The 18,152-nt window shown below is 42.5% G+C and overlaps 1 protein-coding gene across 5 annotated transcripts in view; it reads left to right on the top strand.

Moving 5' to 3' along the window:
- Window positions 1-17,011, top strand: part of PDLIM3 (PDZ and LIM domain 3) — a 43,708-nt gene extending 26,697 nt beyond the window's left edge. Inside the window, exons 3-8 of one of the 5 annotated variants that reach the window (XM_083169176.1) lie at window positions 3,225-3,309; window positions 9,157-9,224; window positions 11,454-11,717; window positions 15,268-15,398; window positions 15,607-15,715; window positions 16,650-17,011. In XM_083169176.1, the coding sequence (XP_083025302.1) occupies window positions 3,225-3,309; window positions 9,157-9,224; window positions 11,454-11,717; window positions 15,268-15,398; window positions 15,607-15,715; window positions 16,650-16,839 (847 nt within the window). In that variant the 3' untranslated portion in view covers window positions 16,840-17,011. Of the gene's footprint in view, window positions 1-3,224; window positions 3,310-6,461; window positions 6,650-9,156; window positions 9,225-11,453; window positions 11,718-15,267; window positions 15,399-15,606; window positions 15,716-16,649 lie in introns of all 5 variants that reach the window. The other 4 variants (XM_083169169.1, XM_083169202.1, XM_083169194.1 and 1 more) reach the window with 4 other exon arrangements.
- The last annotated feature ends 1,141 nt before the right edge of the window (window positions 17,012-18,152 follow it).

Here is an 18,152-nt window from a genome sequence, read left to right as displayed (position 1 = left end):
GCTAACCCATGTTAACACCCATTGCACTTTGAGCCCCAGATGTCAAAGCCCATGGCTACTTTCCGTTTTCATCTGTGGTAATTCCCCGCAGGTAATTGGGATATATTTACTAAAGCTTCTACAACAGATAAGTGGTGGTCAGTTTATACTGTAACTCAGTGGTTCCCAAACTGTGTGCCGTGGCTCCCTGGGGTGCCTCAGGAGACTTGCAGGGGTGCCCTGGGTTGGTGGTCCAGGACAAATTATTTATGATCAATTTAACAGGCAAAACCAGTGCTTTTGGCTGCCAATCATAACATATTTGGACAAACAGTAGCAAGTCCTGTCCCTCACAGCATAAATGACCCTAAGGATGATATATATAAAAACAATTTACTTTATATGATATTGTTTTTGCAATTTCTCAATAACAAAACATTTGGCCTAGGGGTGCCGTGAACATTTTTTGATGCTCTATGGCGCAGTGATTCAAAAAAGTTTGGGAACCACTGCTGTAACTACAGTATAATAGTTTTTCTTTTGCATTCTATAAAATGCTAGACTAGGGTTGGTTACTATAAGTAAACGGCTTCTCCAATTCATATCATATAAACAGGATTTATAGTGGATATATGGAAACATTTAACATTTATTTTCGGTACTTGTTTCCTAGCACGGCGCCCGCAATTTTGATTGAATTGATCGGGTCGGAAAAATCGTGTCGATCGCATCGCATGCCAACCAAATCGCATGCGATGCGATCGACCCGATTTTTACATTGGAATCAATGTAAAATGGTCCCTGAGACCCGATTTTACATTGATTTTAATGTAAAAAGCCCCAAAACCCCCCATTTTAATAGCAAACCCCCCTCATGGTTTAAATGCCCCCCCATTGTTAACGCCACCCCACTATTGATGCCAACCTGAAGCGTGGCGAGCGGCGGCGGTATGCGTCCTCCGACCTTTTCATACCCCCACTATCCACTTTGGCGTGGAGTTGATTTTATAAAGTGTGGCGAGCGCAGCGAGCCACCGACCCCGAAGCGTGGCGAGGGGACGCGCATAACTTCACAGGTATAAGTGTCCCCTCGCGGGGCTTGCCACGCTGCGCTCGCCACATTTTATAAAATCAACTCCTCGCCGACGTGGATAGTGGGGCTATAAAAAGGTCGGAGGACGCGTACCGCCGCCCCTCGCGGGCTTGCTGCGCTCGCCACGCTTCGGGTTGACGTCAAAAGTGGGGTGGCGTTAACAATGGGGGGGCATTAACCATACTTTATAACCATATACAATGAGAAATAGGCCATATTGGCCCATTTCCCATTGTTCCCTTTGTAAAATCGTGTTGATCGCATTGATCGCATCGCGGGCCATTATAATTGCCCGCGACTGTCGCGATTTTAACGTTAGAAATAATTTAACATTATTCTCTATGGGAAAATCGCATTGATTGCGTCGGTCGCATCGCGGTCCATTATAATGGGCCGCGATGGACGCGATCAACGCGATTTTTTGTTTCACCAGCAAATAAACTGGTGATTGACAGAAAATCGGGTCCATCGCGTTGATCGCACGCCTTAAGTACCTTAAACTTAAGGCATGCGATCAGCGAGACGGATGCCGTGCTAGGAAACAAGTACCTTATTTTCAATAACTGTACATGCATAAAAAGTATTATTTCCAACATTTGAATTATTTCCAATATACAATTTAATAAATTTTCAAACATGAAACTGATCTATAAGTATCGGTAAAAATGTGTGATTTTAGAGATAATTCAATTTAGTCCTTTTAAGTGTGGATAACTGATGATTTAGAGCTGCAATTAATTTCACTAATTCTATAAATGTAGCTATAGAAAATTACCCCATTATGGGCCTTATTCTGATCGTAGCGGCCAAACGTGCGTACGTTCGCTATTAACGTACGCTATCCGTACGCGGCCGTTGGGGTTAGGTCCACCCACAACTCAGCCGCATTCGTACGGCCAGAAACATCGGCAAAGGGGAGTGGCGTACAATTGAGCGTACGCCAACGTACACGGACGGGCCAGCCCTTACACTCCGACAACTGGCGTACAATTGAGCGTACACCACCGTTTACAGACGTCTCTCGGCCGTCTTCCCACCGACTTCTTGCGGCTATCTAGGCGTACGCCAGCTTGCACGGACGGGTCCCTATTGTTTTCAAACCACATCCAAACCACAGCTTATGTCACCGCTCGTGAGAGTGAGCGTACGTCCGTGTACGCTGACATACCCTTCATATATATGGACATGCAAATCGTGCCTTTCAACTATAATTATGAAAATTAATTAATTGATTGAATTAATTAATGTGCAAAATAGTGGCCATGGGCTTAAAACATTGCTGAAACATCCTTTGTAGGTGTTAGATGTGGTTTATGTTCTTGTATCATAAATACAAAACCTATGTTTGTATTAGAGTGAACACGTTGACACATGTCGACTTGTGTAGATTGAGTGTGCTACTGTGTAAAGTCTATGAAAGCACGTAGTGAATGTGTATAACTGTTTAACAAATACCTACCTTAGCATATATAAGCAGGTCTTAAAAAGATTCTTACCTTAAATTAAACAAACCTTAAAATGTAGAGAAGTATAGAAAGATAAGCTTCCAATGTGTTAGAGTGCTGTGTGTGGCTTGCAGGTAGTGAAATCATGGTTTGGACTTAATAGACTGCAGCATTGGTTATTACATTCAGGTGTATGTGTTTGGTAGTAATCCGCGTAAATTAGCTAACCCAGGCGCACGCTGGCATGCGGTATCTGTAGGGGTGGTTTGAGATGGCGGTTGGCGGCCGCCTGTTTTGTGTCCGAAATGAACGGTGCTTTAGTCGATCGTGCGGTAGTAGCACCGCTCATTTTTGGTGCACACCCCCGTGTACGCCCATGTTTACGCCCATTTTCCCTCATTATTTCGGCCGCTCCCCTCATCACGCCCCTATGCCGCCCCCAATGCCCGTACACTCGCGTATAGGTTTTTTCGCACGTAGAGACCCGTCCGTAAGCGTTGTGGAGTGTACGCATGCGCAGATCATAAAAAATCCCGGGACGTACGCGTACGGCCCGGCCGCTCCAACCAGAATAAGGCCCTATATTGGCTCACAGGACTGAAACATACATAACATTTTACAAGAAGGGTTTATTTAACACCCATGACATTATAATATAGTAGAGAGCAAATTGCATCTTGGATCTTATGTTGTATTCTTGTTTTCAGAGCTGAAACGCGGATGTGGTCTCCTCAAGTATGTGAAGATGGTCAAACAAATCCCTATAAAATAAACCTTGAAGCTGAATCACAGGTAAATGATTTCTTAGATGAGATGGTTTTGTTTGGAAATGATCTGACCGTGTACATGTAAAACGCTTACTATATAGCATAATGTAATTTAAAATGTTTCAGTCTAAATAAAGACCTGTTAAATTCTGGGTGGAAATGCCCATTGCTGCGCACTAAAACAAAAATTGGGTTGTAGACGAGCACGGTCGTTATTGCTTCTCTCTGGGGCAGATTTATTAAGCCTGGTAAAGTGATAATGTGGAAGGTGATAACGCAACAGCCAATCAGCTGTGTTTAAAAATGACAGTAAGGAGTTGATTGGCTGGTGCGTTATCACCTTCCACTTTATCACTTTACCAGGCTTAATAAATCTGACCCTCTGTTATAAAAAATGTAGACTGGGGAAGGTTCTGAGCATCAGACCCATCAGCAGCCTGAGGCGGCAATCTTGCACTGGTGGATTATGCTTACTTAGTTCTGGCCCCTGCAGTGTAGGTGGTACGCTCACAATAGTGCTACCCAAGCATAACAGAATATGTCAATTATGGTTTACAATAGTGATTCCTTGTCCCTCTTTGAACTATGTTTAATAATGCTACTACTGGAATGTTATTACAAATAATCAGAGAGGCACTTGCATGTAAAAATAAATCTGTGCAACCATTAATACACTTACAACCTTAAGCAAAGGGCCTAATTCAGAGGTGGATGTGCATGTATATGTGTATAGACACTAAAACCTATTTGAGATAACCAGTAAGAATAATCTAAGATTACAAATTGTTACATAACAAGCACATATGTAAAATCTTTTTTGCAAAGCGATAGATTAGTAACATCCCTGGTGGACATCTCTGTACAAATGCCATCAGCTGCGGTATTAGCATAAAGATGCAGTAGTGCTGCGTAGTAAGATGCAGCCATGGCTGGATCAGCATTCACCTCTGAATCAGGTCTTAAGGCATTTCTGGTTGACTAATGGAACTGCCCAGTTAGTTCACCTGTATCCGGTGATTGGACAGATGAACAATTGAAAAAAAAAAAAAAGTACCAGACAAAAAATATTTTCTTATTAGTTCAGCTATTTCTGTGTGCAATATGCAGTAAGCAAATAGAGTCATCTTAGTCAGAATGGGTGTGGTATAACACACCAACAGTCGGGATTCCGACAGTCATTAGCGTGACGTAGGAATCCCGACTGCACAGCGGGGAGCGCAATGAAGCCCCTCGCGGGCTGTGGGCACGGTATTTTATTCTCCCTCTATTTGGGTCGTGGACCCCCACGAGGGAGCAGTCGGGATTCCGACATCAGAGTAATGACTGTCGGAATTCCAACTGTCGTGAGATGTCAGGCACCCAGTCAGAATTCACATTAGAGACTTTTATTGTAGAGCAGTATCTTCCAAACTTGGACCTTAAGGAATTCTAACAGTTCAGTTTTAATATTAATGACAAAAATAATAATAATAACACCAACAAAAATATCCTGAAGTACAGGTGACTAGTATTACAGTCAATTTGATTTAACTATCCATGCTCAAGTATGGGTATCTTTAAAATCTGGACTTTGAGGACATATATACTTTACACATTGAATAGCTAATTCTTTTATTGAATTTATTTAAAGCAACTTGCCACCAACTTTACCCGAGCTATTGAGCCTAAGCAGAGCCTAACTGCACATGCGCAGTACTGATCTGGCACATGTGCAAAGTCCATTGTGGTATCTGCCACACCTCCAACCACATCTGAATCAGACCCCTAGTACACACAAATGCTGGATTTTACAAAGAATATTTAGTCTTCAACATCAGTCCCTGCCCATAGTGGAGCTATATTCACTACATTCTATATTCCCTGCTACATGGACACACATTCACAGTAGGATTAATTTATTTTTTCAGAAACCAATTAACCTACCAAATGTTTTTGGATTGTTTTTGGACCAAGTCTCAGCAGTCCAAAGTCGTTGTCCCCAATATGTCCCACATAATGACAGCTAATTATTGCATATAGATACAAATCCAGATACAGTACATTCCTAACATAACTAGGAATACTCCCAACATTTGGCAAGAGGGTATAGCTGTGCCCTCCAACCAAATAAGACATGTTCAGAACCTAATAAGAGTAGGTCAAAAACACAACATCGTGGAAATAAACCTTACAAACCCCATACAAAATACTGACACACACACATTTAAAGTAATGTCACCTACAACAGGGCTCAGTTATACCCCTTTTACACCGCCGCAAAACCCTGGGTCTTCGGCAGGTCAGACCTGGATCAGCGGCGGTGTAAATGGGACACGCCGTGTCCCTTTACATGGGACTTCTACCCAGGTCCTGATCTGGGTAGAACATGACTAGGACCTGGGTAGAGGGCGGTGTAAATGGGTATGCCGGGTCATCCGACCTGGCTCCCATTTACATCAATGGGGGACGTGCAACCTGCGGGCGCAGCGTCCGCAGGTTGCACGGGGGGCACATACAGCCCTTGCACAGCAGTTGTGGCAGCGGTGTAGGTTAATGAATGTCTGTGTGCGGCATCCATTCACCTCCCAGACAACAGCTGGGTGGTGTATGGGGGCTGCCCAGCTGCTTATCTTGGTGCTGGGCTGCCCCCAGCACGGCGATTGGTGTTTCCGGCGGGGATCACTGCAGTCCCGGCGCTTGGAGATGATGTCATCTCCAAGCGCCACCTCTGTCTACACTGCGGGTGGGCACCGCAGTGTAAACGGTGTTAATCACAGATCGACCCAGCTTGGATCCTTCTTCCAAATGCCGGGTCGGATCCGGGATTTTTGGTGTAAAAGGGGTATTAGTGAGCTATGGTGAGAGTTGGGGAATATAAAGTGCTTGCCTTACGGTACCCTGTTTTCTCGGACTGCCATGGAAAATAATAGCAATGGCAGATATATAATTATAAAAAAAAAATTAAATAACAAATGTAAAGATGATGAAAATTTTGAAATTACTTATTATTAGGCCAATTTCACACACCACTCATGCATTCTGAGCAGACGGAAACATATTTATGACAGAAGTAAGAATTATAAAACAAATCAATAAGTGCGGTACATCTGTCGTGTGTGATATATAATCAGTGTGGCTTGCTTGTGTGTTTAATCCGCATGAATTGCAGTTTGGTGTGTTTTATCCAAATGTATACAGGAGTTCAAGCCTATTGGTACAGCTCATAACAGAAGAGCACAACCATTTGTAGCAGGAGCAAACATTGGTGACAAAAAACAGGTAGTAAGCTCTTCCTATAACACCCCCATTGGGCTGTACTCATCCGGCAACATTAAAGATGCATTCCATGGACAGATGAGGGGTCTTATTCCAAATGCAGATGAAATGTAAGTAGTTTGTAAGAATGCTTGAAAACAGTTTGTAAAAATGTAACAATTTGCTGCACTATATAAGAGACTTGCAAGAAGTTCCCATGCATGGTGAATATATTCACTGACATTACAAATAGCATAACATGCCAAGTTATATGTACTAATATACAGACCACCGTTCTAAAACAGTCATATTTGTTAGACTCTATATCCAGGTAAAAATGTAAGCAGTGGTTTAAATAGAAATCTATGAAAGCAGGAAAGACAATAAGCCCCCCCCCCCCCCCCATGAACTACTGTGACTTCTCTCCTTGAGCTGCTCCTTTTGCATGTGATATAGTGCATGCTATCTGATTCCCCACTAACGGGAGGCTGTCCACATCGGAAGAGGTACGTGCAAGCAGGTCCGATCTTCCACTCATCGGATCGGATGTCAAACACCTGCAATTTAGCCACTTTTTACCCGATTTCTCAGCCCGAACTGTTGGAATCCGGTGAAAAGTGGCCAGATCGGACAAGTGTATAGCCAGCTTTAAACTGCATACACAATCCAAAAGCATATATTTTTGCAGGTAAATGGCAAATTGGAACACCACCAGTCATTAAATGGTGGGTTCTTTTTTATGAAATAGAAACTGAAGATTTCTTAAACTGGTAATACATTATACAATTATTGTTCCAATCCATTATCGACGGATCAAGCAGATAATTTCATAGTGATGATTGGACAGACGGTCATGAGAAATTTTCAACATCTGATCTGATCATCTGTCAGCCGCATCTGTCATTATAAGCACTGCCTCGGCCCCTCACCCCAAATTTCCCGTTACTTCAACGGAGGAGCTGCTGCTCATCTTCTACACTGCCAAAGTAGAGTCTGTCCTTTGCTCCTCGATCACAATCTGGTTCGGAGGAGCAAACGAGAATGACAGACGAAGGTTGCAAAGAGTGGTGAGGATGGCAGAAAAGATCATTGGGGCGGAGCTCCCCACTGTCCAAGAACTATACCTAGCCAGGGTCAATAAGCGTGCAGGAAACATCTTGGCGGACAAGCTACACCCTGGCCACAACCTGTTTGAACCCCTTCCGTCAGGCAGACGTTTTAGGTCCATCCCAGCAAAGACGACAAGAACTACAAAAGGCTTCTTCCCAATAGCTGTCCACCAACTAAACCGTATTGAATGTACCAAATACTAAATACTAACTCGAACTGTTCTAGATATATGTGAAATGTATAGTATGTATGTTTATGCCTATCTTCCCACCCCCCTTGTGTTCCCTGGTTGATGCTGCACTGTTACCACAAAAAATTCCAAGCATACGCAAGTATACCTGGCCAATAAAGATGATTCTGATTCTGAGAGAGAAAGGGAAATGTTTCCTCCCCAAGGCAGGAAAGCAGATATCATGTGTTCATACACTGTGAGATATCGCAGAGTGTATGACCACGATCACTGCTGGGTTTATCTGACAATGCACACACAGCACACTGTAACTGTAATGCCTGTCTAATGTAAATTTTCCAGTGAAATGTCTGCCATCTACTGTACATTCTACTCATGTATTTTAGCGGTCAAAAATTTGTAATTTCCATAACAAAACTATGATGATATATGTGAATGTTGTGATTATAGTTCTCAGATACTGAAATGAAATATAGCATTACAGAGAGAACAGCGCATTTAAAGGCTAAAACCAAAGTTACACACAAGTGTTAAGGCCCATACACACTGGGCGACTTTGAGCTGAAAGCAGCCCAGTTTATTCATTTGTGTGTAAGGGTAGCGATGATCAGTGAGCGCTGATGCGTGCTCTTGCATCATCACTGGCCTGGCCGCTCATCTGCTGGTATTACTAGCAGATGAGCAGGGGATTTGGACAACTTACCATAGCTGGTATGGAAAGTTCCCCATCATTAGGCAACATACACGCTGGGCAAAATAACCCAGTGTGTGTGGACCTTTAAGGTGCCCATACACTAGTAAGATTTATCTGCAGATCTGGCTGGTTGGAACAAAAACATGGTTATGGATGAGTGACAGTTTGTCAGTTTTCCAAGCAAATGGTCAACTGTCATTTGCTCTCATCCATAAACATGTTTTTATTCCAACCAGACAGATCTGCAGATAAATCTGCGTGTGTATGGCCACCTTTAGTGTTATCAAATTGCGCATGTGCCTTAGAGACAGGTTCAAAAGATCGACATGGCAATGGCCGACACAAAGGGTTGACCTTTTCTACTGGTCGACCTTAAACACTCTACTTTTTGTACATGTTGTCCATCTGCCGTATACCATTATGAAGTACAGTGGACATTTCATGTGGAAAAGCAAATATACAGCCAGTGTATTCGGAGACACCGGCTCAGTAATAACTGAGCTTATTCTTATAAATGCTTCTTGTATTTTCTTGTTCTTTAGTGATATGTTGGCTTATCGTCATATGTCCATTAAATAATGAAGATTTTACATTCTCCGATAAAGCTTACCTATGAATTATACCAAACATTTTTTGTCCTACAGGATTTGGAATACTTTGAACACAAGCATAATATCAGGCCTAAGCCTTTTATACTTCCAGGCAGAAGCAGGTTACAATCATTTGAACTATGTCTTGTATGCATGCAGCTATAGATCATTGTAGTCCTAACAACATTTCAGTGTCAATCATACACAGGGGAAAGCACACTATATATAACCAGTGGAAAAGTTCTGCAGTTCATCATCATATAATTTCTATGATACATACAGTACTCTACCAATATGAAATGGGAAGCGGTCATCTATTAGAATGAAATTAGGTCTACAGTCATTAGGTCGACCCCACTAGGTCGACTGGCAGGAAGGTCGACCTGACTTAAGGTCGACATGGGCCAAGGTCGACATGACTTAAGGTCGAATTTGCATAAAGGTCGACATGAGGAAGGTCGACTGGTCATAAGGTCGACATGGGGTTTTTCACTGTTTTTTGAGCCGACATGTGCCGACAGGCGGTATTTCATGCCCTACCATCCACTAGGGCGTGGAGGAGGTTATTAAAGCTGTGGCGAGCGAAGCGAGCCACCGTGCCCGAAGCATTGCAAGCGAAGTGAGCGATGCGAGGGTCCGATTCTCATTGCCAACTGTGTCCATGTCGACTGTGTCGACATTCGGATCAAAAAACAGTGAAAAAACCATGTCGACCTTATGACCAGTCGACCTTCCTCGACCTTTATGCAAATTCGACCTTAAGTCATGTCGACCTTGCCCCATGTCGACCTTAAATCAGTTTGACCTTCCTGCCAGTCGACCTAATGACTGTAGACCTAAGTTCATTCTGACAGATGTACCGATTCCTATGAAATACAGGGGTAAATTTATTAAGCTCGGTGAAGTGATAAAGTGTCTGGTTTTTATCACCGGCCAATCAGCCCTTACCTGTCATGTTTCAAACCAAGCCAGTAACTTCACAAGTAGGAGCTGATTGGCCGGTGATAAAAACCAGACACTTTATCACTTCACCGAGCTTAATAAATCTACTCCACAATGTATAGTGAATGCACCCAGCCTACAAATATCACTTCCCTACTAAGCAGGGTCAGTACAACAATGTTTATGCAGCTAGAAATGGCAGAGATTTCTTCAATCGCATTTCTAATCTAGAGAAGACACCAGGCACCGAAGCAAACACCTCTGCCCTTCGTTCTCTATGGGAAATATCAATGAAGTGTGTCAGTGTTTATAATCTGACAATGAGCACAATTTGAACTGAGAAAGACATTCATACACTATAGAACCACCATGCTCATACAACTGATCACTGCTATTACTGTGAGCATCCATGAAACATAATAAGCCATCATTCTGCATGTATACATAGTGCCTCTATTAGACACAAGGGGCGAAATGTAATAGGGTGAGAGAATCAGTGAGATTTGGTAAGAAATCTCCAGTTGTTTTTTAAAGCGGCAATCATTTACACTTCAAAATTAAACTGCTTTATTATCTCACCCTATTACATTTCTCCCAAGGTTACACTTCTTTGCTTGATAACAAGTTCTACCATTAATCTGCATGCTCTTTAGAGAACCAACTACAAACGATTTTAAAAAATAACCATTAACAGAATACCCATAGTTTAACTGGACCTTCCTTCCCCTTCATTAACTTACTTTCTGTTTGCATGCCTTGTATTATGTTCCCCCAGTTTTAAGGGTCCCATACACTACAAGGATTTTGCACGATTTTATTTCATTATGACCTTTCAGGCCTATATATCATTTGTAAACTGGCAAATTGTATCTTTTTTCCATCTGATCTGATGCGTGGTCTCGTGAGTGTCCGATACAAGCCCCTAGATAGCTCGTACTGCACCAGTGATTTATCGGTATCGCATGGAATCATATGGAAAAAGGAGGGCTTTTTTTGTGAATGCTATATATCGCATGCAATATGTCAAAGGAAGTTTGACTGGCATTTCCAGCCCATCAGATATATCTTATGGTACAATTATATATCATAAGATATATCTCATGTGATTTATCTTGGCTGGATCAATTGCATGAGATATATCTTATGCAAAAAAGACACCAAAGTACAAAATCAGATGGAATCACTCCCGGGAAGGTCCAGGGGGAGCTCAAGGGACATTACATCTGACGTCAGGGTCAGACATATTGCTGTTGTGTATGGGGCCCTTAGTCTTTTATCACAACTTCCATTATAAACTATTTATTGCATGTTTATACTCTGCAACTTGTGTATGCAATAGATAATACCTCTGCACTAGTTTGTTATTTCACTGCTTCCACCTTTCTATTTCACTGGCTGGTTTAACACAGTGGAAGCAGCACCCCTTCGGGCTTTGACCCTGGCAGTGGACGCAGCACCCCTTCTACAGCGAGCACTGTTGGCACAATAGATCCTGGTGAGCTGAAAGCAGCCTCTAGAATTGCACCTAACATTCCCTTGGAAATGGAGCTCCCTGGTGTGAAGATTGTCCACGCTCAGTTCAATACACCGATGCAACTGTACTCTGATGACAATATTATGGAAAGCCTACAGGGGCAGGTTTCCACCATATTAGGGGAAAAGCCACAAATGAGGTACTAAGCCTACTTAAGTTGTAATGAAGTACTGTGTATATTACTATTGCTTATTTATCCACAATCATATTGTGCACAGTATATTTATCATTAGGCCCCAGATTTGTAGGAGCTAAAAGACTAGGTACTTGTGTAGTTTCACAGCGGCAGTTATGCAGTCAGCGTAGCGTCCCTGTCAGAATCAGGGTAGTGTTCCCACGGCCAGCGTAGTCAGCGTAGCGTACCTGTCAGAATTAACGTAGTGTTCCCGCCCATTTGCGGCTAGCCGGAGCTTATGTAGTTAGCGTAGACAGTCGGAGTTACGCCGTTAGCATAGTCAGTCAGAGCTTATTACATTGTGTGGGAACCATTGACCACTTTAACCTGCCTGACATGACAGGTGTGAATGTGTTCCTGAAACACCCCCCCCCGCTATCCACGTCTGCCCGAAGCGTGGCGAGTGGACGCGGTACACGTCCTCCTGACCTGTTCATACCCCCACTATCCACGTCGGTGTGGAGTTGATTTTATAAAGTGTATACCAAAGACTATTATTAGTTTTTTTTCAATCCATGTTTTGAAATTTCATAGGTTTTAAAAATGTCCGTTTAGGAATTTATACGTGTGTCCTGCTACTGCCTTGCAAAATCTTCTCCCGTGATGCACAAGCATCTTAGGAGCACTGTGATCAATTTGTAGCTGCGGCTTTCCTATAGGAGAAAATGGATTACGAGTTTATACTTAAGTAATAGAATTAGTTCTTTGTAGGTTTAACAACAAAAATAGGTAATTTTAGGTACTCCCCCAGATTAGATGGGCCATTTACTAATAATCGCATTTACAATGCAATCTGGGTGGAATATTACCACAGAGGATCACACTGTAAAATGCAATCTTAACGCTTGCAGGGACAGAGCTCTCTGTGATGTGCTGAGACGGGTGTGGGGGGTCTGCACTTGCGTGGTTAGCATTGACCCCCCCTCTGAATGCACTGCCGGCGGCGATGTAGAAGGGATCGCAGCAGGGATCTGAGATTCCTGCTGCAGTCCCTCCTGATACATTTGGAGTTGGTATCACAAGAAGAAACAGACTGTACAAGCAGGACAATTTTGACTTTATTGCAGGGGTTAGGGGGTTGTACTCTAAGGGAGTGGTAAACCACGCCCCTATATTGCAGGGGTTCCCAATCCCGGACCGTTTTCAGTTGCTCCAACAGTAACTCAACAGTCGTAGTTCAGTGTTCTGGCTGTGGAATGTGCGGAAATTACAAAAACGGACGTGTCGAAAAACAGCCACAAAATCAACCATCCGTGGTCGTTTCCGATAAAACAGATCCAACTTTAAAAAAAGTCAGATCTGACACATATTGAATACCCTCCCTAGTGTTTTATTATTGTCAAAATCATCCACATTCAGAATCGCACATAAATATAAGTCGAAATCACACTGTCAAGTTATGATGCTAAATTGTTAAAATGGTAACAGTTAAAAAGATTACATATGAAATGGCAAAATGATTTTGATATAAGGGTTAGGCTGCAGAACAAGAAGATTAGGCTTATACCCTTTTTACACCTAAAAGCCAGGTCGCACCCGGGTTTTTGGACCCAGCTCCAACCCGGGGGCGACCCGGTTTTGACCCCTTCTACACCCACATCCCCACAGGGCATAATGCCGGGCAGGTGACGTCACCGGAGGCAGGTCTTGAGCCAGTGCTGGGAGATGACAGCATCTCCCAGCGCCAGCTTTTCCATTACAATGAACGGGTCCCAGGTCACATTGACCTGTGTTCCCCGTTTACACTGCACCGAAATCTGGGTTGAACATTTGCTGGGTTAAAATCCAAGACTTTTTACACCACTGGCAAACCCTCCTGTGCAAAAACCCAGGTTATTGGGCTGATGTAAAAGGGGCGTATTAGTCACTAATCGGTGGGTTAATAAAGAGGGATTGGCCAGGTATACTCAGTGGGAAGCCACACCATCAGCTATATCAGGTGACAGTCACATCACTGCTGGGACCTGGAACATGCCACTGGAGTCATTGGGAGCAGGCAAATCACCCAGGCACCATATGTAAACATTCAAGCATTTGGACACTTCATCATTGTATATATGATGAATGTCGACATAGTCAATGTCAACATTTTGACTAGGACAACATGGTCAATGCTGACAATATGAAAGCCAATATATCACCCCTACCATGGTACTGTTAAGGAAGGGAGAAACACAGTGTAAAAACAGCAGCCAGCACCAAACTACTGTATGCATGGCTGGACTGTTTATACTGGTTGAAGGAGGCCATGGTGTCATCCTGTGCAAATGTGAAACAAGCCCTCATCCATGTCAGCACAAGGCAGAATTACTGTACCTATAGGAATTTGGCAACAAGACTGTGGCTTAAAAAAAAATATGGTTGCAGAAATTGTGTGGCAAATATGCTCTTTTGGTGTTTTATATGTACAGTATAAGCAATTGTAATACTACAAGATATAGCAGCATTCAAGTGTAATGAAAGAATAAGAAATACTTAACTACCCTCCTGTAATGGCCAGGAGGCTCACGAAAATCGAGTGGTGATCCTGTCCCCCTGGAAAGGAGGGCAAGTCTACTGCGTGCTGCCTGGACACCCGCATCCCTCTTGGCCGTTGAGGCAAATACCCAAATTTGTGGCTCTTTGAGAGGAGGGCATGGGGCTAAATCATGGAGAGGAGTTAAAAAGAGTAGACAAGTATGTAATAAGGTGTGTGAATATTCACGTGTAAATATATTATTTTAGGAAAAGTGACAAAAGTTGGTCCGATTTTTCCAACTTACGTATAGAGCAAAGATGTAAGAGGACACATCTGTATAAAGACAAATATTGTAGATGAACACTTTGCAACTCCTAAAAAAGTGTCTTAGCTTGTATGTGCCTAATTTACCAATATAATGCAATACTTCTATTTGGATGTAAATGCTTGTTAAGAATGTTAAGAGCACTACTTTTATCTAGTAATCATACTTTCTTTTTTTATTTGGATATTTAAAATAAATGGAGTGGAAATCAGTGCTCTGGTACAACAACAACAAAAGGGGGGGTGATGTTTATTCAGAGTTTGTGCTATGGGTTGGTAAGTGTTGGGGAGGTGTACTGAAAAGGGGAGTGTGGCACATGAACGTAGAATTTGGGTCTGGTAAGAACCACTTGGCCCATACACACACACACACTAGGGTTGCTTTCTATGTTGAGAGCCAATTAACACAGCAGTATGTTTTTGGATTGTGGGAGGAAACCAGAGCACCTGTAGGAAACCCATGAGAATATACAAACTCCTCACAGTTAAGGTCATAGTGGGAATCAAACCCACGACCTCAGCACTGTGAGGCGGTAATGCTAACCTTTACACCATCTGTACTGCCCTAACACCATAGTATGGTACATAGCAACACAACAATAACACATCCAGAAATAGTATGCATGTTTATGGATGAAGGTGACAACATTTTTCTAGCTCAATAAATGTTCTAGATGAGAAAAATGCAAATCATAAAGTACCTCAAATAACATTTTGTCTATTATTGTTCAGTGATCCAATACCAAGCTCTGTGCCTCAGTCAGATGTATATAGACTCATTCATGATGACACAGAACATGACAGCAAACCAAGGCAGTCGGGCTCATTCAAGGTGCTACAGGATATGGTTGACGATGACTCTGGTAAGTAGGCCTATGGTATACACATGTGTACCAGTCAAAAGGGACAACATAATCATAGCAAATCTAAATTACCACATTGTATGTGTACAAAGTTATTATCTTATATGTCATTTCAGCAGTACTGCAAAACGTAGGAGTAATGCGACGAAAATGTTGGTGGATAATATTAATAGAAAATACAGAAATGTGATATGTGTTCTCCTTATAGACCGCCCTGCAGGCATCAGGAGTGTTAGAGCTCCAGTCTCTAAGCCCAATGCAGGAGCATCAGCTGTGCAGAAGGTCCCCCTATGTGACAGATGTGGAAATGGAATAGTGTAAGTATGGTGCTGGCTCATAGGAGCTTCTACGTCACTATACTGATAACAAGCATGGTGCGCTTGGCTGATATCAAGGTTATCCTGTGGCATTCAGCTTCAATGAAACTCTTGGGTTGAACAAATAATGGTTAAATATATTTAATAATATTTAAATTTGACCCCCATCCTGTCACCCACTGCCTCTCCCTGTCATCCTCTACATCATCCACTGCATCCCCCTGGCATCCCACATACTGCCTCTCACTGTCACCCTTTCCTATCATCACCCACTGCCTCTCACTGTCACCCATTCCCTGGCATCACCTACTGCCTCTCACTGTAACCCATTCCTTGGCATCACCCACTGCATCTCACTGTACCCTCTACCTCTCCGTCATCCAATTAATCTCTTTCACCCATTCCCTGGCATCACCGACTGTCTCTCACTGTCATCCTCTACATCACCCACTGCATCCCCCTGGCATGACCCACTTCCTCTCACTGTCACCCATTTCCTGGCATCACTCACTGCCTCTTACTGTCACCCTCTGTTTTTCGGTCTCCCACTATCTCTCCCTGTCACCCTCTGCCTCTCCCCATCATACGTATATGGCATTCCCTTTGAGGCCACACCCCTTGTTGTGAGGCCATGCCCACTTTCCAAGAATCTCCATTCTCCTGTCATGTTGCTTTCCTGTCTTTTTATTCTGGATCCATCCCTGTATGTATGTATGTAATTGTTCTGCACACATAAAGGCCGAAGAATAGTTTGAGCTATGCACAATGTGACATTTATAAAAGTAAAGCAACTTACACTCTTACACTGTATAAACTTTAATACCAAGCATATAAAGTGCAACTCTGATCCTTATATAAGAAGTAATAACAAGGTCTATAAGGTGATGGACATCCATTTAATCAAATGTCTCATTTATTGTACTGCTGAACATAGGGGCACTGTGGTGAAGGCTCGGGACAAGTTCCGCCACCCTGACTGCTTTGTGTGTGCAGACTGCAACCTGAACCTGAAACAGAAAGGTTACTTCTTCGTGGAGGGCCAGCTTTATTGTGAAGCCCATGCAAGAGCACGCATGAGACCGCCAGAGGGATACGATGCTGTCACTGTCTATCCAAGGGCTTAAATTCGGTCAACATCGAACATAAGACTGAAAGATTTCATAAACGACAAAAGATCTTTACACAGATACAATGGCTTTCAGATAGCATGATATTGCAAGAGTCATCAACAATGTAAAAACGGAGATAAAATCACTGACACTTCCTAAAGCAATTAAGGTTTGGCGACGACTGTGATTTTTCTGAAGCTTACACTTTTATCGAATTATCTGGCAGTATTTAACAAGTGCTTTTTTTAACAGTTATTTTTCACAGATTAGAGCTTTAAATAATTTCCTATGGCACATAAAAGCAGCGCACAATCGCAACTAGAAAGATGATTTTGTTTTGCACACATGCACAATGTGCTTCTCACAATAACAGCCTGCTTTGTGGAGATTTTACTAAATAGTAGTATGTTACAGTATAGTATGGTACACTGATGCTTATATAGTATGCGCACCAATGCGCAAATGCTACTGTCTAGAGTTCTGTTTATGCGACTTATGTAACTACACAGCAAAAGTGACCTGGAACACATAGCAACCAATCATATTTCTAACTTAGTATATTTTAACCTGTTTCTATCATCTTTGGTCCATAATGTCATTTATCAAAACTACTACTTGTCTTCTATGTTATATGCCAACACATATATTGTGTTCCTCAATGACAAAGTTGTTTATAGAGCATACTGCCTAATGATAATAGCGGCATGTTAGTATGACGCATGGTGCGGTGCCTTACACTAATCTACTATATGCTTGAGAAGGTTTCTGCTGCAATGTACAGCTATGAAACGTGTAGACTGATGCATCACAAGTAAGAATTATACTGTTACAGCATTGTTAGTCACACAGCAGTTTATATTGAATGTGTCTATTTTGTTACATAATGCAAAATAAAAAAAAAATAAAGAATTGACTAAATTGTATGTATGTGCAAGGATAGATACACAACAGACAAACATAACTGGAAATTTGGTGACTTGGGAGAAATGGTAGAGAACATTATGCAACAATGATATCAAAGAAGGGTTGAAGGCATGTCAACATAATTGTGGGCTATGCAGGTTATGGTGGGTACACACTAGGCGATATATTGTCAACGATATGGATGATATCGTCCAGTGTGTACAGTGAATTTCATTAATGATGCATCTTAACGACCCTTCCGCTGTCTGTACATGCAGCTCAATCTGACAATATCGTCAATGACTGCATGTACAGAGCGGGTCACGTCACTGACCTATATTGGCCAGTATGTATGGTTAATATCGTTCTCCGCGGCACCGCCAATATAGTTAACTATACCGGTGGCCGCGGGCATTGCCAAATAT

The sequence above is a fragment of the Crinia signifera genome, chromosome 1, assembly GCF_055691185.1.
Source record: "Crinia signifera chromosome 1, ASM5569118v1, whole genome shotgun sequence".
Lineage (NCBI taxonomy): Eukaryota > Metazoa > Chordata > Amphibia > Anura > Myobatrachidae > Crinia > Crinia signifera.
Note: the sequence above shows the minus strand (reverse complement) of the source record. Positions and strands in the feature narration are given on the sequence as shown.